The sequence below is a fragment of the Salvelinus namaycush genome, chromosome 32 (genome assembly GCF_016432855.1).
Source record: "Salvelinus namaycush isolate Seneca chromosome 32, SaNama_1.0, whole genome shotgun sequence".
NCBI classification, from domain to species: domain Eukaryota; kingdom Metazoa; phylum Chordata; class Actinopteri; order Salmoniformes; family Salmonidae; genus Salvelinus; species Salvelinus namaycush.
Window position 1 is genome coordinate 14,859,036 of NC_052338.1, and position 25,463 is coordinate 14,884,498.

General features: G+C 40.6%; 1 protein-coding gene across 1 annotated transcript in view; it reads right to left on the reverse strand.

Annotated features, from left to right (window-relative positions):
* Nucleotides 1–25,463, reverse strand: part of LOC120026847 (collagen alpha-1(XXII) chain-like) — a 66,596-nt gene that overhangs the window by 30,277 nt on the left and 10,856 nt on the right. Inside the window, exons 4-12 of the mRNA XM_038971556.1 lie at nucleotides 23,168–23,279; nucleotides 7,372–7,495; nucleotides 6,654–6,929; nucleotides 6,081–6,173; nucleotides 5,696–5,803; nucleotides 4,503–4,547; nucleotides 4,317–4,379; nucleotides 2,297–2,335; nucleotides 189–242 (exon numbers count right to left, since the gene is read on the reverse strand). Of these exons, the coding sequence (XP_038827484.1) occupies nucleotides 189–242; nucleotides 2,297–2,335; nucleotides 4,317–4,379; nucleotides 4,503–4,547; nucleotides 5,696–5,803; nucleotides 6,081–6,173; nucleotides 6,654–6,929; nucleotides 7,372–7,495; nucleotides 23,168–23,279 (914 nt within the window). The remainder of the gene's footprint in view (nucleotides 1–188; nucleotides 243–2,296; nucleotides 2,336–4,316; nucleotides 4,380–4,502; nucleotides 4,548–5,695; nucleotides 5,804–6,080; nucleotides 6,174–6,653; nucleotides 6,930–7,371; nucleotides 7,496–23,167; nucleotides 23,280–25,463) is intronic.

Sequence of the window (25,463 nt, forward strand, 5' to 3'; positions counted from 1 at the left end):
TACAAAGTATATCATTCCTGTCTATTGTACATGTCCTAATGTAGAATCTACTTGCAAGCAGCGGCAACAGATGCAGTACGTCAAGCCTCACCATTTAATGAATCACCTCTGTGACAGACATGTCCTGAGAAGTACAGAACAGTGGAAAAGCATCATTATAAAAGCAAAACTCTTAAGGATCAACTCACCTTCTCCCCTTTGGATCCTTCATCGCCGGACGTCCCCCGTCTCCCGGGATCACCCTGTAGAGAGAGGAGAGGAGGTTAGGGTGGCTGGACACCGCTGATGCCTAGGCGTAATGGCGTAACAGATGCTGACAGTAGCGACGTGTTGTGAGACAATATGGTGGGGTTCACGTCCTGAACAGGGATTAGTAGATTACTGTTAGAGCATGTAGTACACAACAAAAAAACATAACTGCTTTTGGGACAAAACAGAATACACACACTGTACATAACCAAGCAAGGACGAACAGTTAGTACACAACTTTTGAACAATGGTGTTGGGGGCCAACCTATAACAGCGGTCCGGTCCGCTTCTCGAAGACCCACAGTGTTCTAAACGCAGAGGTCAGTTCATACACACAGCCAAACTCAACCCTAACTCAACCTTACTCACACACAGCCAACCCAACCTCAAACTCAAGGAACAATGGCTTAGAACGTTTTTGTAGCCTTTTAACATTGTAGTTTTGGTTTGTGCTCTGATGTCATTCTTTGTGCCAAGGAATCCCTCCAAAGCATTTAGAGTCTTAGAAGAGAAAAGTGGGAGTGTTTAATTACATAGTGCCACTAAGCCTTCGACCACCAGAAAGACTTCACTGTGACTTCACTTCATAAATCACTTTCTTTAGAAGTCAAAATGTTCCCCTTTCATTACTCTCAGAGCTCGTATCACTTTGACGCACGTCCCGTCTTCATCAAAAGAGAACAGCATTGCAACAGAAATCATCATACAACCAATGGCAGCCTATAATGAAAGGACATTATACACAAAATACGTTTGTACGATCGTCTAGTCTAGACTGTTGAGGATGTATTTACTACAGTAGCAAGCAGAGCATGATGAATTCACTTTTACCACTTACAAGTCAATGTGCCAGCATGTCCATTCTGACCACACCTGTGGGTGTACTAATTAACGTCAAGTTTTGCATTCTGTTTGTAAAGTTGACACAAACAGAATTGTAAAAACCCTATAGTAGAAACATGGATTTTCCAGAAGTAGAATGAAATAGAATAGTCATTCTATTTCTAAGGGTTTTGCAGACAGCGACAGATAAATAGATAGTATAGAAGCAGAAATGCACTTCAAACAGTAAACTCCTCAGACATTAGGTGCGTGTTCCACTTCTTCTCCAACTAGCTCTGGAAATTCCACCACCACATCATGTCAGCAATTAAATAAATTGCCAGGATTCAGGCATGCATCTTTTTTTAGCTAAGGGTGGCTGCTTGTGTTGTGAGTCAACATGGCTGGAGTGAGTCCATGACGTTGAGACTGTTGATGTTGAGTCCTAACACAGTGGATATCAAGGCAGGAAGTTACACTGCCTACATATCGCGTGCATTTTGAAATGACAGCACACTCGCTACAGGTGCAGCTGTCAGCACTAGACCTGGGTTCAGATAGTATTTAACGCTTTTCAAATACTTCGAGTGCTTGATTGAGCCTCTCTGATTCAGAGGGGTTGGGTAAAATGAGGAAGACACATTTTGGTTGAATGCCTTCAGTTGTACAACTGATTAGGTACCCCTTTCCCTTCCCTGGCTGGAGTGCCAGATTGGTGTGGTTTTGGAACTATCTACCAGGCAAGCTCATTCCAGCAAACAAAACTATTAAAAAAGTAAAATCCTATTTGAACCCAGATTTAGTGTAGTCTGAACTGGGCAAAGCCAGTATGTGTGTGTGTTAAACAGAACCAAATGGTGTGTTTCTAACGGAGCAGGTGTGCGTCTGCATGGGAAAGGGAAAGGGAAAGGGGGATACCTAGTCAGTTGTACAATTGAATGCATTCAACTGAAATGTTTCTGTGCTTGTCCTGTGCTTGTAATTCTCACTATGACATGTACGGCCATTTTCCTAATCCCCAAAAATGGTGTGGTATGGAAAAAAATCATATTGTTTTTCTACAGTGCTACTGTACTTTAGGAGATGTAATTCTGTCTTTGTGTGATAGATCCAATGAGACAGACATCTTTGGTTGAAGAGGGTTAGGATATGATGATGCCCATGCACTGTTACTGTTATTATTATTATGACGAGAGGAGTTTCACTGTCAAAACCATGACCTTACCTTCTCACCTGTGTCTCCCTTGACAGATATTACTTTGCCCTGCAAATAATCAATCAACATGGATCAATTATTATCGAGGCTGGAGAAAGAAAAGACAGCAGAAAAGACAAAGGAGGTGCATGCCACTTAAGATAACGGAAACTTGGAAGTCTAATATCTACGTAGAGTAACACATCATCTAGCAGGAACTTTAAACATGATTGATTTGTATCATATACTTCACACACTACGACAAAACACTCCAATATGAGGTCAACAAGCTATGTTCTAATATGACTGTTTAGTATGCTTACTATCAACTGTTTATCTTTCAAATGTCAGGCCCGTACAGATCTGCTATTTTAATTTGATATCCTGTTGTCGCTCAGCTTTTTCCAGCGCAGCAGGAAATGCAAATTGTAGTGTATTCAACGTGTAAAGGGTTCTAAAGCAGTAGCGGTGCTTGGGTAAAATGACTGGGGAACCAAAAGAAGCCATATTACAGTACAACCTATGTGTTGTGATAATTGCGTTGTTGTTCTATAACCTGTTAGTTCATATGCCTTGCGACTGTGATATGTAGGCCTAAGACAGAGACAATAAGAAGACAGTGGCAGAATAAATTCAACCACAATTTAGTTTTTTCACAAAACCGGAGTGCAACCTCTGTCCTGTGAAGTCCACAAAGCGTATTGCACGTAACACACAGTTACATGATCTACAGCAACGTCAAGCAAGTTAATGTTTCCAACATTTTCGGCCCACTAAACAACTATTAATTTAGAACAACAGAGAGTTACTGCAAGTCGCAAAGAAAACAGGAGCTGCCTCCACTATTCCAGTACCATTTCAACTTCAACATTTCAACATCATCAAATCACCTCTGCTTAGTCTAATACAGTGACAACTAAAAGATTCCAAAAACAATTTAGTCTAATCAACGTAAGCTAAATATGATGTGGCTGTCCATGGTTCTGATTTCTGTGTGCGCGGGTGTGTGAGTGTACGAGTGTTCGTGCAAGTAGAAAAAACACGTTGACTCACCCTACTTGTAGAGAAAAGCCAATGCCATCCTCCTCTCTTTCATTTTGACGAAATGGTCTATCACTGTCATACAGTACACACTTTTATTTTTTGTTGTCCTAGGCTACCTGGCTAAAATTCTTGCTCGCTGACCTAACTTTAATTCATGGGCAACTTTAGCTAGTTAATATTAGTCTTCTACATCTAGCTACATATTGAACTTCCATCTTCTCAGGCCAGGGGCACAATGTATTAATTAATGGTTGGATCAGAACTGCCATTTTAATCATTGGCCAGTACGGAGAATTAAGTAAAACCACAAGTCTAAATCCCTATTTTCATCCACGGCTAATTTAGGAAAGGGGCTACCTAGCGACCGGAGGACAACAACACAACGAGATGCAACAATTCAAGTTGTTTCTGACGTACAGTATGCTCTCAATGTCAAATCCATGCCGCCTTCCCTTGACACATTTTTGTGGTGCGCCAGGACCATTCACAGTTGAGCTCGCTCAGTTTAGCTCAATGCTGATTGGCACAATTTGTATACTTTTTTGTCAAGGGAGGCCAAATACTTGCTGGCTTCCCTTTCATTCAATGCTACGGGCAGCAACAATGTCATACTCGTTTGGACCAGACAGCGTCAGATAGGTCGCATACACGCTCACTCTGATCATTTCTCCTGTGAGATACATTCAGCCTCATACGATTTGAAGGAAACTTACGGAACACAGAGAGACGAAATATATATTTTTTGGGGGGGGGGCTGGCTTCCCTTGGCATCCAGAAATACATGCCATTGTTCCAAAGTTTGTAATTTCCACTTTAAAATGTCAGACTTGAGTTGCACTAACGAATCAACGCCTACAAAAATGTCCATGAACTAAATCCCCATAATAATTCACATTTGCTGTTGCTGCAGGATCATTTTCCTACTGTGAGAAACAGGGTCAAATTAAGATAGCAGATAAGTAAATGGGACAGTATGTTTGACATTGTCGCAGTAATGTTTTCATACAGTTTCTCCTTTGGCTCCCTTGAGGCCAGAAGGTCCAGCCGCTCCCAGAGCACCAGTATCACCCTGTAAGAGTAGGCATGTGACATTATGACAGAGCACAAGAACGAGCCCAGAGAAATAGATCCAGAAAATAGGAATATTGTTGTATCACACATGAGATACGGCTTAGGAGGAGCGTTAGATGACCTTTTCACCCGTGGGCCCGGCAACGCCAGGTACACCGATCTCTCCCTGTGATGAAGGAACATTTATTGATCCATTATTACATCAGGTAGTCACATTGAAAATAAGATCTCTTTTGCAAGTGAGTAAAACATTAAAGGGATACTTCAGAATTTCGGCAGTGAGGCCCTATATCTACTTTCCTTGAGTCAGATGAACACAATTTTTATGTCTCTGTGTCCAGTACGAAGGAAGTTAGCTGTAGTTTTGCGAGCCATGCTAACTAGGGTTAGTGCAATGACTGCAAGTCTATTGTAACGATTGTTCTCCTCCTCGTCTGAGGAAGAGCAGGGATCGGACCAAAACGCAGCTTTTGTGGAATACATGAATTTATTGAAACAAGACGAACACGAAGCACACTTGATAAATTACAAAAACAACAAAACGACGTAAACCGACCTGAACATGAGAACTTACAAAAACACGAAGAACGCACGAACAGGAACAGACTAAACAAACGAAACAGTCCCGTGTGGTACATACACAGACACGGAAGACAATCACCCACCTACAAACAGTGTGAACAGCCTACCTAAATATGGTTCTCAATCAGAGGAAACGTAAAACACCTGCCCCTGATTGAGAACCATATCAGGCTAATTAACAATGAACCTAAACATAGATACACATAACATAGAATGCCCACCCCAACTCACGCCCTGACCATACTAAACAAAGACAAAATAAAGGAACGTGACATCTATGTAGACTTCCAGTCCTTATGCTAGTTAGCAATAGGCACTAGCGCTGGTTAACAACTTCCTTCAAACTGCACGCAGAGACATAAAATGGTATCCACGAGTTCATCTGACTCTGGGGAAGTAGATACAGGGCCTCATTGCCAAAATCACTAACTATCCCTTTAAATAAACAGATCTTTGGAAACCGTAAAACACATGACCATTGACATAGAGGAGCTATGACCTATAATTAAGTGATAAGGCAGGAGGGGGTGTGGTATATGGCCAATATACCATGGCTAAGGGTTGTTGTTAGGCACAAGGTGCCTTATTGCTATTGAAAAACTGGTTACCAATATAATTACAACAGTAAAAATACATGTTTTGTCATACCCGTGATATACGGTCTCTTATACCACGGCTTTCAGCCAATCAGCATTCAGGTCTTTAACCCCCCCAGTTTATAATAGATCTTACCCTCTCTCCAGCGGGACATGAGCAGTTGACCGCCTGGGGTCCTCTCTGCTGCTCCCCCCTTGCAGGGGTGGGGGTGGGAATCTCTATGGGAGGGGCTTCCGTCACCACCTTCTTGGGGCACTGGAATTAAAAAACAGTATTACCGTCTGAAGGTGAGCCATTTAACTGTACAGGACAGAGGAAAGGAGAAAAAGGAAAGATGTCTCTCAGGAAGCAGTGAGGTATGATATGCATTCTGTCCAGCAGAGTGGCCCAGGCCCACCACAGTGACAGATTATTGGTTGACTCACTGTAGTGGCCTACAACTGTAAGGTGAGTATGAAAACCATGGCTGACATGCTCCTGGAGTGGACTACCACAGTGACAGGTGCCCTGTCTGTCTGACTGTCTGACTCACCGGCCCGGTGGGCAGATCACAGCAGGTCTCCAGCTCAGCGTGTTTGGAGTCACAGTAGATGATCATTCTCTGAAGGTCAAACTGCAGGGACAGAAAGTCACAAAGTTAGCTAAACATACACTACAGTACAGTAAATGAACACAGAATCACAAGATGCACACTACAGATGTAGGATCTTAATTTGAGCCAGTTTTCTACAGTAGGAAAATAGTCCTGCAGCAACAATTATTATGTGGATTATAATTTATGGCCATGTTTTGTAGGGGTTGATACATTTTTCGTTAGGGCAAATCAAGTCTGACATTTCAAAGTGGAAATTACAAACTTTAGGACCCTTTTAAAATCTTGAATACACTACAAGTGTACATTTCCTGCTGTGCAAGAATTCTCAGCAACAAGAGTGATGAAATTAAAATCCCACATCTGTAGTCTAAAAATACAACATAAAAAGTATTTCCTTAATCCACCATGTTGTTCCACCACATACGGTAGCATACTTCCATTCCCCTGACCTTCCCACTGCTCTTAAGCTCAACCCTTATAAAAACACCCAGCACTCACATCAATGGGCACGCTGTCGTACAGCCTCTTCCCGATCACAGTCTTCCCGTGGATATCAATGTCCTCCCTGTCCCCGATGGGCAGGGTTTGGATGAGTTTACAGTCCAGGTACAGAGACACCGCCTTGGCCTCGACGCTCAGGGCGATCTTGTGCCAGTTCCTGTCGAACAGGTTGTCCACCTCTTCATTCTTGAACACAGCTCTCACTGCATCTTTGGTCAGCCCCACTGCGTTGTATTCCACTGCCTTGTTCTCACCGTCCAGACGGATAGACACCTGGGTAGGATTGACGGAGGAAGGATCAAGTGAATAAAGTTGAATGTGTTAATAATGAAATGTTTCTCAAATGCATGTGATAGGCAAATACAGGGACCCCCCCCCCCCCCCCCCCCCAGTTTTATCATTGGAATGTGATACAAAACGAGGGACGGTGTGCTTTAGGACCATGCAGATGCCCCCAAGCGGTCTGGTAGGCTGTTTGGAGTGTTTATCTGACTGCATAAAAAATAATAATAATAAAATGTCCCCCCCAATTCAAAAACCAAAGTTACGCCCCTGGACAAATATAACATATTCTCTGATATTCAATGGTACAAATTATCAGGAAAATAATAATCATGCCTCTCTGTCTGCATGCCAGCCCCAGCAACTGGCAATCAAATAGACTCAGCAAGGAATATGTTGATGCACACACACACACAGCACTATGATAACCCACCTGTGGAATTCCATACTTGTCAAAGATCTGCCAGAGGTACCAGTCCTCTCGTCTCGAGGTCTTCCTGAACTTGAAAGTCGTCACAAAAGCATATTCATCTGGCAGACCTTGAGGGAACACGTCTCTGGAAAACATCAACAGCACAGAGGGTTGCCAATCAATCACCTCATCCACGCTACATGAATGCATTATCACTGGATTGTACAGTAGGTCACTGTAGTAATTTCTACTGTTGTAGGCCTACATGTCATTCTTACATCTGTTTGGTGTATATATGTAGGCCTACATGTCATTCTTACTACAGTATATCTGTTTGGTGTATATATGTAGGCCTACACGTCATTCTTACTACACTATATCTGTTTGGTGTATGTATGTAGGCCTACACGTCATTCTTACTACAGTATATCTGTTTGGTGTATATATGTAGACCTACATGTCATTCTTACTACACTATATCTGTTTGGTGTATGTATGTAGGCCTACATGTCATTCTTACTACAGTATATCTGTTTGGTGTATATATGTAGACCTACATGTCATTCTTACTACACTATATCTGTTTGGTGTATGTATGTAGGCCTACACGTCATTCTTACTACAGTATATCTGTTTGGTGTATATATGTAGACCTACATGTCATTCTTACTACAGTATATCTGTTTGGTGTATGTATGTAGGCCTACATGTCATTCTTACTACAGTATATCTGTTTGGTGTATATATGTAGACCTACATGTCATTCTTACTACAGTATATCTGGTTGGTGTATATATGTAGACCTACATGTCATTCTTACTACACTATATCTGTTTGGTGTATGTATGTAGACCTACATGTCATTCTTACTACAGTATATCTGTTTGGTGTATGTATGTAGGCCTACATGTGTGGTGGTTAATTTCTGTATTATCAAACGAGGAGAGTCAAACTTATCACACAAGTCAGAGTTATACTTAAACGGAATCTTTATTAGTGAGAGCTTTGCAATAGCGATGGCTGGTTCAGATGAATCGTTGTGAGCCCCGAAACAAAAGTACAAAGGTCTTTTATAGCCAAGATACACCCCTTTCAACCTACATGACGAACAACAGATATATAGAATGGGTCACAAGGTTAAGATTTGTATGAAAGAAACCTATAATTCACAGCAGACAGTATCTGCTGTAAAAACATTCATCTTTGTGTACAGACCAGGGTCTGGCCCTGGGGTCATCTCTCCCTGGTAACATATAAAACAGAAACATTCACTCATGCTCTGGAATGCTCTTTAGGTTTTATCACCCAAAAGACATGGTAAATATCCTGTCAGTGTTATCTCCCAGAGGCCCATCCTCAGTAGAACACACACACAATAGTTATAAGAATACTATATTCTGTTGCATAAAACTACCATCTGATGCAATAAAAGTATTATAACATAATATTGCAATTTTTCACCATACATGTCATTCTTACTATATCTGTTTGGTGTATATATGTAGTCCTACATGGCATTCTTACTACAGTATATCTGTTTGGTGTATATATGTAGGCCTACATGTCATTCTACCTACAGTATATCTGTTTGGTGTATATATGTAGGTCTATATGCCATTCTTACTACAGTATATCTGTTTGGTGTATATATGTAGGCCTACACGTCATTCTTACTACAGTATATCTGTTTGGTGTATATATGTAGGCCTACACGTCATTCTTACTAGAGTATATCTGTTTGGTGTATATATGTAGGCCTACATGCTATTCTTACTACAGTATATCTGTTTGGTGTATATATGTAGGCCAACATGCCATTCTTACTAGAGTATATCTGTTTGGTGTATATATGTATGCCTACATGCTATTCTTACTACAGTATATCTGTTTGGTGTATATATGTAGGCCAACATGCCATTCTTACTACAGTATATCTGTTTGGTGTATATATGTAGGACCTACATGCCATTCTTACTATAGTATATCTCCTTGGTGTATATATGTAGGCCTACATGCCATTCTTACTACAGTATATCTGTTTGGTGTATATATGTTGTATATATAGATCATGTCTACATTAGATAACTGATCATGTCTACATTAGATAACTGATCACGTCTACATTCTATAACTGATCGTGTCTACATTAGACAACTGATCACGTCTACATTCTATAACTGATCATGTCTACATTAGATAACTGATCATGTCTACATTAGATAACTGATCATGTCTACATTCTATAACTGATCGTGTCTACATTAGATAACTGATCATGTCTACATTAGACAACTGATCATGTCTACATTCTATAACTGATCATGTCTACATTCTATAACTGATCATGTCTACATTCTATAACTGATCATGTCTACATTCTATAACTGATCATGTCTACATTAGATAACTGATCATGTCTACTTTCTTCAACTGATAATGTCTACGTTCTATAACTGATCATGTCTACATTAGACAACTGATAATGTCTACATTAGATAACTGATCATGTCTACATTCTATAACTGATAATGTCTACATTCTATAACTGATCACGTCTACATTAGATAACTGATCGTGTCTACACTAGATAACTGATCGTGTCTACATTAGATAACGGGTCATGTCTACATTCTATAACTGATCATGTCTACATTCTATAACTGATCATGTCTACATTCTATAACTGATCATGTCTACATTAGATAACTGATCATGTCTACATTCTTCAACTGATCATGTCTACATTAGATAACTGATCATGTCTACATTAGATAACTGATCATGTCTACATTAGATAACTGATCATGTCTACATTCTATAACTGATCATGTCTACATTCTATAACTGATCATGTCTACATTAGATAACTGATCATGTCTACTTTCTTCAACTGATCATGTCTACATTAGATAACTGATCATGTCTACATTCTTCAACTGATCATGTCTACATTAGATAACTGATCATGTCTACATTAGATAACTGATCATGTCTACATTAGATAACTGATCATGTCTACATTAGATAACTGATCATGTCTACATTCTTCAACTGATCATGTCAACATTAGATAACTGATCATGTCGACATTAGATAACTGATAATGTCTACATTAGATAACTGATAATGTCTACATTAGATAACTGATCATGTCTACATTAGATAACTGATCATGTCTACATTCTATAACTGATCATGTCTACATTAGATAACTGATCATGTCTACTTTCTTCAACTGATAATGTCTACATTAGATAACTGATCATGTCTACATTCTATAACTGATCATGTCTACATTAGATAACTGATCATGTCTACATTAGATAACTGATCATGTCTACATTAGATAACTGATAATGTCTACATTAGATAACTGATCATGTCTACATTAGATAACTGATCATGTCTACATTAGATAACTGATCATGTCTACATTAGATAACTGATCATGTCTACATTAGACAACTGATCATGTCTACATTAGATGACTGATCATGTCTACATTAGATGACTGATCATGTCTACATTAGATGACTGATCATGTCTACATTCTTCAACTGATCATGTCTACATTAGATGACTGATCATGTCTACATTAGATGACTGATCATGTCTACATTCTATAACTGATCACGTCTACATTCTATAACTGATCATATCTACATTCTATAACTGATCATGTCTACATTAGATAACTGATCATGTCTACATTCTATAACTGATAATGTCTACATTCTATAACTGATCACGTCTACATTCTATAACTGATCATGTCTGCATTAGATAACTGATCATGTCTACATTAGATGACTGATCATGTCTACATTAGATAACGGATCATGTCTACATTCTATAACTGATCATGTCTACATTAGATAACTGATCATGTCTACATTAGATAACTGATCATGTCTACATTAGATAACGGATCATGTCTACGTTCTATAACTGATCATGTCTACATTAGATAACTGATCATGTCTACATTCTATAACTGATCATGTCTACATTCTATAACTGATCATGTCTACATTAGATGACTGATCATGTCTACATTAGATGACTGATCATGTCTACATTAGATGACTGATCATGTCTACATTAGATGACTGATCATGTCTACATTAGATGACTGATCATGTCTACATTAGATGACTGATCATGTCTACATTAGATAACTGATCATGTCTACATTAGATAACTGATCATGTCTACATTAGATAACTGATCGTGTCTACATTAGATAACTGATCGTGTCTACATTAGATAACGGATCATGTCTACATTCTATAACTGATCATGTCTACATTAGATAACTGATCATGTCTACATTAGATGACTGATCATGTCTACATTAGATAACTGATCATGTCTACATTCTTTAACTGATGTCTACGTTCTATAACTGATCATGTCTACATTAGATAACTGATCATGTCTACATTCTATAACTGATAATGTCTACATTCTATAACTGATCATGTCTACATTCTATAACTGATCATGTCGACATTCTATAACTGATAATGTCTACATTAGATAACTGATCATGTCTACATTAGATAACTGATCATGTCTACATTAGATAACTGATCATGTCTACATTCTATAACTGATCATGTCTACATTCTATAACTGATCATGTCTACATTAGATAACTGATCATGTCTACTTTCTTCAACTGATCATGTCTACATTAGATAACTGATCATGTCTACATTCTTCAACTGATCATGTCTACATTAGATAACTGATCATGTCTACATTAGATAACTGATCATGTCTACATTAGATAACTGATCATGTCTACATTCTTCAACTGATCATGTCTACATTAGATAACTGATAATGTCTACATTAGATAACTGATAATGTCTACATTAGATAACTGATCATGTCTACATTAGATAACTGATCATGTCTACATTCTTCAACTGATCATGTCTACATTAGATAACTGATCATGTCGACATTAGATAACTGATAATGTCTACATTAGATAACTGATAATGTCTACATTAGATAACTGATCATGTCTACATTAGATAACTGATCATGTCTACATTCTATAACTGATCATGTCTACATTAGATAACTGATCATGTCTACTTTCTTCAACTGATCATGTCTACATTAGATAACTGATCATGTCTACATTCTATAACTGATCATGTCTACATTAGATAACTGATCATGTCTACATTAGATAACTGATCATGTCTACATTAGATAACTGATAATGTCTACATTAGATAACTGATCATGTCTACATTAGATAACTGATCATGTCTACATTAGATAACTGATCATGTCTACATTAGACAACTGATCATGTCTACATTAGATGACTGATCATGTCTACATTAGATGACTGATCATGTCTACATTCTTCAACTGATCATGTCTACATTAGATGACTGATCATGTCTACATTCTATAACTGATCACGTCTACATTCTATAACTGATCATATCTACATTCTATAACTGATCATGTCTACATTAGATAACTGATCATGTCTACATTCTATAACTGATAATGTCTACATTCTATAACTGATCACGTCTACATTCTATAACTGATCATGTCTACATTAGATAACTGATCATGTCTACATTAGATGACTGATCATGTCTACATTAGATAACGGATCATGTCTACATTCTATAACTGATCATGTCTACATTAGATAACTGATCATGTCTACATTAGATAACTGATCATGTCTACATTAGATAACGGATCATGTCTACGTTCTATAACTGATCATGTCTACATTAGATAACTGATCATGTCTACATTCTATAACTGATCATGTCTACATTCTATAACTGATCATGTCTACATTAGATGACTGATCATGTCTACATTAGATGACTGATCATGTCTACATTAGATGACTGATCATGTCTACATTAGATGACTGATCATGTCTACATTAGATGACTGATCATGTCTACATTAGATGACTGATCATGTCTACATTAGATAACTGATCATGTCTACATTAGATAACTGATCATGTCTACATTAGATAACTGATCGTGTCTACATTAGATAACTGATCGTGTCTACATTAGATAACGGATCATGTCTACATTCTATAACTGATCATGTCTACATTAGATAACTGATCATGTCTACATTAGATGACTGATCATGTCTACATTAGATAACTGATCATGTCTACATTCTTTAACTGATGTCTACGTTCTATAACTGATCATGTCTACATTAGATAACTGATCATGTCTACATTCTATAACTGATCATGTCTACATTAGATAACTGATCATGTCTACTTTCTTCAACTGATAATGTCTACATTAGATAACTGATCATGTCTACATTCTATAACTGATCATGTCTACATTAGATAACTGATCATGTCTACATTAGATAACTGATCATGTCTACATTAGATAACTGATAATGTCTACATTAGATAACTGATCATGTCTACATTAGATAACTGATCATGTCTACATTAGATAACTGATCATGTCTACATTAGATAACTGATCATGTCTACATTAGACAACTGATCATGTCTACATTAGATGACTGATCATGTCTACATTAGATGACTGATCATGTCTACATTAGATGACTGATCATGTCTACATTCTTCAACTGATCATGTCTACATTAGATGACTGATCATGTCTACATTAGATGACTGATCATGTCTACATTCTATAACTGATCACGTCTACATTCTATAACTGATCATATCTACATTCTATAACTGATCATGTCTACATTAGATAACTGATCATGTCTACATTCTATAACTGATAATGTCTACATTCTATAACTGATCACGTCTACATTCTATAACTGATCATGTCTGCATTAGATAACTGATCATGTCTACATTAGATGACTGATCATGTCTACATTAGATAACGGATCATGTCTACATTCTATAACTGATCATGTCTACATTAGATAACTGATCATGTCTACATTAGATAACTGATCATGTCTACATTAGATAACGGATCATGTCTACGTTCTATAACTGATCATGTCTACATTAGATAACTGATCATGTCTACATTCTATAACTGATCATGTCTACATTCTATAACTGATCATGTCTACATTAGATGACTGATCATGTCTACATTAGATGACTGATCATGTCTACATTAGATGACTGATCATGTCTACATTAGATGACTGATCATGTCTACATTAGATGACTGATCATGTCTACATTAGATAACTGATCATGTCTACATTAGATAACTGATCATGTCTACATTAGATAACTGATCGTGTCTACATTAGATAACTGATCGTGTCTACATTAGATAACGGATCATGTCTACATTCTATAACTGATCATGTCTACATTAGATAACTGATCATGTCTACATTAGATGACTGATCATGTCTACATTAGATAACTGATCATGTCTACATTCTTTAACTGATGTCTACGTTCTATAACTGATCATGTCTACATTAGATAACTGATCATGTCTACATTCTATAACTGATAATGTCTACATTCTATAACTGATAATGTCTACATTCTATAACTGATCATGTCGACATTCTATAACTGATAATGTCTACATTAGATAACTGATCATGTCTACATTAGATAACTGATCATGTCTACATTAGATAACTGATCATGTCTACATTCTATAACTGATCATGTCTACATTCTATAACTGATCATGTCTACATTAGATAACTGATCATGTCTACTTTCTTCAACTGATCATGTCTACATTAGATAACTGATCATGTCTACATTCTTCAACTGATCATGTCTACATTAGATAACTGATCATGTCTACATTAGATAACTGATCATGTCTACATTAGATAACTGATCATGTCTACATTCTTCAACTGATCATGTCTACATTAGATAACTGATAATGTCTACATTAGATAACTGATAATGTCTACATTAGATAACTGATCATGTCTACATTAGATAACTGATCATGTCTACATTCTTCAACTGATCATGTCTACATTAGATAACTGATCATGTCGACATTAGATAACTGATAATGTCTACATTAGATAACTGATAATGTCTACATTAGATAACTGATCATGTCTACATTAGATAACTGATCATGTCTACATTCTATAACTGATCATGTCTACATTAGATAACTGATCATGTCTACTTTCTTCAACTGATCATGTCTACATTAGATAACTGATCATGTCTACATTCTATAACTGATCATGTCTACATTAGATAACTGATCATGTCTACATTAGATAACTGATCATGTCTACATTAGATAACTGATAATGTCTACATTAGATAACTGATCATGTCTACATTAGATAACTGATCATGTCTACATTAGATAACTGATCATGTCTACATTAGATAACTGATCATGTCTACATTAGACAACTGATCATGTCTACATTAGATGACTGATCATGTCTACATTAGATGACTGATCATGTCTACATTCTTCAACTGATCATGTCTACATTAGATGACTGATCATGTCTACATTAGATGACTGATCATGTCTACATTCTATAACTGATCATGTCTACATTCTATAACTGATCATATCTACATTCTATAACTGATCATGTCTACATTAGATAACTGATCATGTCTACATTCTATAACTGATAATGTCTACATTCTATAACTGATCACGTCTACATTCTATAACTGATCATGTCTACATTAGATAACTGATCATGTCTACATTAGATGACTGATCATGTCTACATTAGATAACGGATCATGTCTACATTCTATAACTGATCATGTCTACATTAGATAGCTGATCATGTCTACATTAGATAACTGATCATGTCTACATTAGATAACGGATCATGTCTACGTTCTATAACTGATCATGTCTACATTAGATAACTGATCATGTCTACATTCTATAACTGATCATGTCTACATTCTATAACTGATCATGTCTACATTAGATGACTGATCATGTCTACATTAGATGACTGATCATGTCTACATTAGATGACTGATCATGTCTACATTAGATGACTGATCATGTCTACATTAGATGACTGATCATGTCTACATTAGATGACTGATCATGTCTACATTAGATAACTGATCATGTCTACATTAGATAACTGATCGTGTCTACATTAGATAACTGATCGTGTCTACATTAGATAACGGATCGTGTCTACATTCTATAACTGATCATGTCTACATTAGATAACTGATCATGTCTACATTAGATGACTGATCATGTCTACATTAGATGACTGATCATGTCTACATTAGATAACTGATCATGTCTACATTCTTTAACTGATGTCTACGTTCTATAACTGATCATGTCTACATTAGATAACTGATCATGTCTACATTCTATAACTGATAATGTCTACATTCTATAACTGATCATGTCTACATTCTATAACTGATCATGTCGACATTCTATAACTGATAATGTCTACATTAGATGACTGATCATGTCTACATTAGATGACTGATCATGTCTACATTAGATGACTGATCATGTCTACATTAAATGACTGATCATGTCTACATTAGATGACTGATCATGTCTACATTAGATAACTGAAAATGTCTACATTAGATAACTGAAAATGTCTACATTAGATAACTGATCATGTCTACATTAGATAACTGATCATGTCTACATTAGATAACTGATCATGTCTACATTAGATGACTGATCATGTCTACATTAGATAACTGATCATGTCTACATTCTTTAACTGATGTCTACGTTCTATAACTGATCATGTCTACATTAGATAACTGATCATGTCTACATTCTATAACTGATAATGTCTACATTCTATAACTGATCATGTCTACATTCTATAACTGATCATGTCGACATTCTATAACTGATAATGTCTACATTAGATGACTGATCATGTCTACATTAGATGACTGATCATGTCTACATTAGATGACTGATCATGTCTACATTAGATGACTGATCATGTCTACATTAGATGACTGATCATGTCTACATTAGATAACTGAAAATGTCTACATTAGATAACTGAAAATGTCTACATTAGATAACGGACTATGTCTAGATTAGTTGTTGACACATTTATTCTATTACAAACACTGTAATGCATACTTTTAAATTATATTATGCGAGCTAAAAAATAAAATAAAAAGTGAAAACATTGATAAAAATATTTTCCTTAAAGTATAATTTTTGGAAATTACTAATGTTACTGTCCCCACTACAAAACAAAATACTTAAACGTATGTAATTTTGCCCTTGAAACATTTCATTGAAATACTGTAGAATTCCATTCATTCCTATGCAGGACTGCTCCTACTGGGTAGTGGCAATATGGCCGACCGGTGGCTTCAAAGCCTCAATGGGCAATACATAGCATCAGCAATCCAGGATTCATGGTTGGAACTAGACGGAGTACAGCTACAACTGGAAGTGACTTTTTGTAGTAGGTTAGGAGAGCATGTTAGCTAACAATTTTCATAACCTCAGTCTCTTAACCTGTCACGTTACCTATCTTAACCTGCTGCGTAAATTCTCTTAACCGGCTATAAAAAAGTAACTTCCGGTCGTAGCTGTACTCTCTCTCTAGTCAGAACCAGGGTTTATATACATCATTGGTATAGACGAGTTGGCTGACAAGTCACAAAAATGATGCCCGCTCATGGATGAGGCAGAATGCTATGTGGTGTTATGATTCTGAAAGGTCAGATCTCTAGGAACAATGACAAGAAGCTGCCATGTGAGGAATCGTAGGTGGTTTGTTTCAGCTTGTTGTATCTTGTCATTGATGCCTGTTTTGAGGTGTTTTTACTCATGGCATCTCTATGCTGATATGGATAAGATTCAGTAGCTAGCTAACCAACAACTGTAACGATGTATTTGAGAGACAAGAAGTGCTCATTGTGTAAATGTCTTTATGTTTTCAGGAAACATTTGGAGACAAAATATATTTGACATGTTGTCAACAATCTAAGCCAACCCAGTCTGTTTTGCCCCATACAGTAGTTATGCACGATTTTGTTGCTCAACAACGGCCAAATATCACACCTGTGCCGTGTCTGGCATTGCCTTGTGGCTTGCTCCATTTGCACGATGTCGCAGGATTCGTGCCATTTCCGTCAACTTTCACAATGAATGGTTAAAAAGTAGGCCAAGGCTGCCTGTCACCTCAATATTCAGCAACTGTTGGTGGTGCAATGGGCAGCCAACTTCACCAATCAACCGTTTATTGTAAAAAGCAACCAATGACGGCAATGCCCTCCTCAGGTTCTAGGAGGAGACAAAATGGGCATTTGCATGCATTAATCACTCACAAGTAAATTTAGAAAAACGTGTTGCTTTGATAGCTACTCGAAGACATATAGCATAACAAATCCAACTGTTTAATCTGTAATGTGTGCAGCATTTGTCCTTTCTATTAGGATAAAGCGGATTGTGAACACTGCTACTACCTCACTCTCCAACCGTGATGCGCATGAATTGAGTAGTGATGGGCATTTCGAGTTTTTCCGTGAGCGGCATCATCTGGCTCCGTTCACATAAAATAATAGGATAATTTGGCTCCCACATGGCTCAAAATGCTTAACGCAAATATGCAAATAAGGGAGTTAAATGAACGGCTCTTTCACCGATGCGATTCGGTTCCTAACATTCAGCATAAAGAGCCATTCAAAAAGAGTTAGTGCTAACCGGATCCTTTGGATGTCCCTATGTCACGCCCTGGCCTTAGTATTCTTTGTTTTTTTATGTTTTTTAGTTAGGTCAGGGTGTGACATGGGGAATGTATGTGTTTTGTAGTGTCTATGTTGTACGTTTGTAGCTTGTGATTGCACTTACGTCTTTAGCTTCACGATCGTTTGTTGGTTTGTTTCGTTTTGTAATAGTGTTCGTTGCGTGTTTTTCCCTCTTCTAAATAAAGAGATGTATTTTGCACACGCTACGCCTTGGTCCACTCTCTCTCACGAAGACGATCGTGACAGAACTACCCACCAACCATGGATCAAGCAGCGTGAGAGGAACCAACAACAGCGGCAAAGAAACCAGGACTCGTGGACATGGGAGGATGTATTGGACGGCAAGGGTTGCTACACATGGGAGGAGATCCGAGCTGGAAGAGATCGCCTCCCATGGGAACAGCTGGAGGCGATTAGGAGAGCAGAGGCAACCGGAGAGAGGAACCGGAGTTATGAGGGTACACGACTAGCAAGGAAGCCTGTGAGTAAACCCCAAAAATGTATTGGGGGGAGGCTAGAAGGGAGAGTGGCGAAGTCAGGTAGGAGACCTGCGCCCACTCCCTGTACTTACCGTGGAGAGCGAGAGTACGGGCAGACACCGTGTTACGCAGTAGAGCGCATGGTGTCTCCTGTACGTGTGCATAGCCCGGTGCGGTACATACCAGCTCCTCGTATCGGCCGGGCCAGATTGAGCATTGAGCCAAGTGCCATGAAGCCGGCTCTACACATCTGGCCACCAGTGCGTCTCCTCGGGCCGGCTTACATGGCACCAGCTTTACGCATGGTGTCCCCGGTTCGCCTACATAGCCCGGTGCGGGTTATTCCACCTCCCCGCACTGGTCGGGCAACGGGGAGCATACAACCAGGTAAGGTTGGGCAGGCTCAGTGCTCAAGGGAGCCAGTACGCCTGCATGGTCCGGTATTTCCGGCGCCATCTCCCCGCTCCAGGCCAGTACCACCAGTGCCTACACCACGCACCAGGCTTCCAGTGCGTCTCCAGAGCCCTGTTCCTCCTCCACGCACTAGCCCTATGGTGCGTGTCTCCAGCCCAGTACCACCAGTGCCTACACCACGCACCAAGCCTCCTGTGCGTATCCAGAACCCTGTACGCACTGTTCCTTCTCCCCGTACTCGCCCTGATGTGCGTGCCCTCAGCCCGGTAACACCAGTGCCGGTACCACGCACCAGGCCTATAGTACGCCTTGAGAGTCCAGTGTGCCCTGTTGTTGTTCCCCGCACTAGCCTGAAGGTGCGTGTCCTTAGCCCGGTACCTCCAGTTCCGGCACCACGCACCAGGCCTACAGTGCGTCTCAGCCGGCCAGAGTCTGCCGTCTGCCCAGCGGTGCCTGAACTGCCCGTCTGCCCAGCGGCGCCTGAACTGCCCGTCTGCCCAACGGCGCCTGAACTGCCCGTCTGCCCAACGCCGTCTGAACTGTCCGTCTGCCAAGCGCTGCATGAACTGCCCGTCTGTACTGAGCCTGCAAAGCCGCCCGTCTGCCATGAGCCTGCAAAGCCGCCCGTCTGCCATGAGCCTACAGAGCCGTCCGCCAGACAGGAGCCGCTAGAGCCTTCCGCCAGACAGGAGCCGCTAGAGCCTTCCGCCAGACAGGAGCAGCCGAAGCCTTCCGCCAGACAGGATCAGCCAGAGCCTTCCGCCAGACAGGATCAGCCAGAGCCTTCCGCCAGACAGGATCAGCCAGAGCCTTCCGTCAGACAGGATCAGCTAGAGCCTTCCGCCAGACATGACCAGCCAGAGCCGTCAGCGAGCCATGACCAGCCAGAGCCGTCAGCGAGCCATGACCAGCCAGAGCCGTCAGCGAGCCATGACTAGCCAGAGCCGTCATCCAGCCATGACCAGCCAGAGCCGTCATCCAGCCATGACCAGCCAGAGCCGTCATCCAGCCATGACCAGCCAGTGCCGTCATCCAGCCATGACCAGCCAGAGCCGTCATCCAGCCATGACCAGCCAGAGCCGTCATCCAGCCATGACCAGCCAGAGCCGTCATCCAGCCATGACCAGCCAGAGCCGTCAGCGAGCCATGACCAGCCAGAGCCGTCAGCGAGCCATGACCAGCCAGAGCCGTCATCCAGCCATGACCAGCCAGAGCCGTCATCCAGCCATGACCAGCCAGAGCCGTCATCCAGCCATGACCAGCCAGTGCCGTCATCCAGCCATGACCAGCCAGAGCCGTCATCCAGCCATGACCAGCCAGAGCCGTCATCCAGCCATGACCAGCCAGAGCCGTCATCCAGCCATGACCAGCCAGAGCCGTCATTCAGCCAGGATCCGCCAGAGCCAGCCAGCCAGGATCCGCCAGAGCCAGCCAGCCAGGATCCGCCAGAGCCAGCCAGCCAGGATCCGCCAGCCAGCCAGGATCCGCCAGCCAGCCAGGATCCGCCAGCCAGCCAGGATCCGCCAGAGCCAGCCAGCCAGGATCCGCCAGCCAGTCCGGTGCTGCCCCTCAGTCCGGTGCTGCCCCTCAGTCCGGTGCTGCCCCTTAGTCCGGTGGGGTTAATTTGGAGGGTGGCCATTTGGAGGAGGCTACCAAAGCGGGTATTGACAATGGTGGAGTGGGGGCCACGTCCCGCACCCGAGCCGCCGCCATGATGGGGCCCACCCCGGACCCTCCCCTTTCTATTTCAGGTTGTGCGGTCGGAGTCCGCACCTTTGGGGGGGGGGGGGGTACTGTCACGCCCTGGCCTTAGTATTCTTTGTTTTTTTATGTTTTTTAGTTAGGTCAGGGTGTGACATGGGGAATGTATGTGTTTTGTAGTGTCTATGTTGTACGTTTGTAGCTTGTGATTGCACTTACGTCTTTAGCTTCACGATCGTTTGTTGGTTTGTTTCGTTTTGTAATAGTGTTCGTTGCGTGTTTTTCCCTCTTCTAAATAAAGAGATGTATTTTGCACACGCTGCGCCTTGGTCCACTCTCTCTCACGAAGACGATCGTGACACCCTACCCTAAACCCTAACCTTAACCCTTACCCTAACCATAATCTAACCCTAACCCTTACCTTAACCATTTTAAATGTCAACTTCAAAGGGGTAGGAATGTCCCAAGGTCCCAGGTAGCAAGGACCGTTCAAAAAGACCTGTTTGTTCGCGACCCATCACTAAAACTAAAGGAGTTTACTGAAGTGAAGATGAAATTGGGCAACTCTTGGAAAGCAGTGGAAGTTGATGAAAACTATTATTACAGGTGTGATGATACTGATGGTGTGTCAAGACTAATTATTTGTTGACAACTGTAGCTACGGACAGAAGTGACTTCACGTAGCAGGTTAGTAGAATTAACGCAGCAGGTTAGGAGAAGTAGCATAGTAGGTTAGGATAATGAGGTTAAGGTTAGGAAAAGGGTTAGGGTTAAGCTTAGCTAAAATGCTATAGTTGTCAACAACAGTTATTCGGATAGCCACTCTAGCTATAATCTCAAGTGGATGCTAGCAAGCTAGGTAGTGCTAGATATCAACAGCCAGTCCAGTAGGGTCTGGAAGCTATAGTGAGTTTTGATTGGTCAGTAGCGTTGCGATATCGCAGAGTATTTGCATAAAGTTCAGCTTTCCCCAACGGTCCCCCACCCACTTCACTCAATTGAAAATGAATGGGGCTCTGTTGTTTCATCACCCCCAACGTGTTGTGTTGAAATGCAATGTTATCCCCGAAGCGGCAACTAAATGAAGGTGTGCTGCTAGCCACAGCCATAAAAACCATCAGTATCATAACCCCTGAACCCATTGGAGGCCATTTTCAAATGTAGCCTGTAAAAGCATTTACACAAGCAGCCCAATTCTGATATGTTGCCCAATCATCATCAAAGAGCTGATCTGATTGGTAAAAAGACCAATTAGTAGAAAAAAAGATCAGAAGGTAGAAACGTGTTGGTGTTATCAATAAAGACGTTTTTTTTTTAAAAGACTTCCACTGCCCTCCAACAGTTGAAATGTGTCTTCACTTTGTATTAGGATAGGAAGATTGTGATGGAAGACCTGTCAGCAACTCAACTCAATCAATCAATGTAAGCCGCAGCCTGGGAATTAAATGTAGCCCTACTTGTCACAGCAAATAAAGAATTGTTCACTCACTCTGTCTGTTGTACAATAGGCATGGTCCCAAGTCGAATATAGGAGCTCTGGCCCTCATCAAACCTTGGTCCCAGTATGTTTTCCACTTTGAAGTATTCCATCAGGTCGAACCCTGCAACAGACGGGACAGAAGATAACATGATTAGCCTAGAGTTGTAGCTGAGTAAATCAAATACATAAAATGGTTTGTAGAACTTTCTTCTGATCACAAACAGAGGGAGCACTGATCATGATAAGACCAGAGCAACACACTAGAACCCATCAAAAAGAGCTATAGGTTGAAAATGACTGACATACAAATACCCAAGTAGATCAATGATATTTACTGTATACTGTTTCTCACAATATATATGTGTGTATCCTCACTAGCGAGATAGATTGATACAGTTCAATTTGGGGGGGGGGTTGAGAGAGAGAGAGCCACAAGGAGTCGCTAGAACACAATGGGACAAGGACATCCCAACCCTCCCCTAACCCGGACGACGCTGGGCCAATTGTGGGCCGCCTCATGGGTCTCCAGGTCACGGCTGGCTGCGACACAGCCCGAGATCGAACCCGGATCTGTAGGAACAACTCTAGCACTGAAATGCAGTGCCTTAGACCGCTGAGCTACTCGGGAGGCCCCTGAGAAAAGAAAAGTTACAGACAGAAGGAAATCCTCTCTGTAGTTTGTGGTTACCTACTAATTGACTGCTAGAGTAGCCATTTGACTTCCCAGACTGGTTTAGACGTAGGGTCTCCTACCATTCAGCAATCCTATTGAACAAGTGGCGAGATTGACTGGGGCTTTCACCAATCAGAGTGAGAGGAACCCTTTTAGTCACTCAGTATGCCTAACTCATTTACATCTGAGTGTTGAGAGATAGACATTGGTTGTCTGGTCTGACCCAACATGGTGAATAAATAATGAGAAGAGTCAGCAGAGAACCATAGAACCATAGACTGGCGACCATGATAATCATGAACCGACGATCACGGCAGCCTAGCCCAGTGCTCAGATGTTACCATCTGTCCGGATCAAAAGAATGCATTGTGTCTTTCTCTTTCCCAGTCACTGCACTCATTTGGCGTTCCCCACAGAGCCAGGTCGACCCATTGGCCGTCTCTGGCTGTTCAGAATAACTTTTTGGAGGATGATGATTATACAGCATCCTCTGCCAATCCAAATTACAGGTCTGTGCTACAGCCCGGCTCGTCCTTAAAGCCACGGGACTCAACGAGTGCACAGAGCACGGAGAGTATTTGCACAGTGCAGCACGATGACAGAAGAGAAAACAGAGCTATTAAAAACATCACAGCTAGATTATGGGTAGTTGGGTACCTCCTTGACCACGACCCACCCAGATTACATCTGATCTCAAAGTGTTTCCCCTACCATAATTGTCTAGGCGGGGTGGGGCGGGGCAGCTAACCCCACAGACCAGTCTGTCTGACTGTCTGAGTAATTCGCACTTTCTTGCTGTGGGATGAAGTAGATAGATGCAGCTGGTCAGAGGAATGTTTATTGTCTCAGACAGTTGATGGGTTATGGGGTCCCTTCGACAGTTATCCAACAGCATGCTATGACAGGGCTATTGGGCACCTGTATGTTTTAAGGTCATTGTTTTGTTCGTGGCTAATGGTGTATCTGCAGCCTGTGTGCTTTGCCACCTGCCTGTACGCTTCAGCAGCACTGTCACATGACCGCCTTCATAATGGAACTTAACTGTCCCCTGAACAATGTTAAGTATCACATATTGACATTCACAAGGCATATTTCTTCTGAATCATGTCCATATGGGAAATGTGATTCAAATCTAGCTGAGAAAACGTGTACTGTAGCCTGATTAAAACTGTCTCCAGAGTGATTCTCTGTAGCATTCATAGCAAACTGCAGTCTAGACTATAACTTATGAATGATATCTGCATTCATAGGATGAAACAGCAGGTTATTCAAGCTGGTCCTAAGTCAAACAAACAGTGCAAATGCAATTTGACCCACTTTTATTGTGAATTATGCCAGACTGTATTTACAGGACAACAGGACCATGGACTGCAGTACTGAGATCAGATGGATAACAGACAGCATTAGTAAACTCCCTGCCCATGGTTCTTGGGCCCTGCTAGCATTGCCATAGTGACTTAATTGTTGTTTAAAAGGGTGTGTCCTCTTCAAACCACAAACACAAACACACGCAGCTGTTCCATTGGAGCACCAATGACATAATTGCAAATAGGAGTGTATTTTAGACCTCTGCCTTTTAACAAGTGGAGTTTCATGTCCTCTGGCAGTAAATCTATTAAACAGAAAAACTTA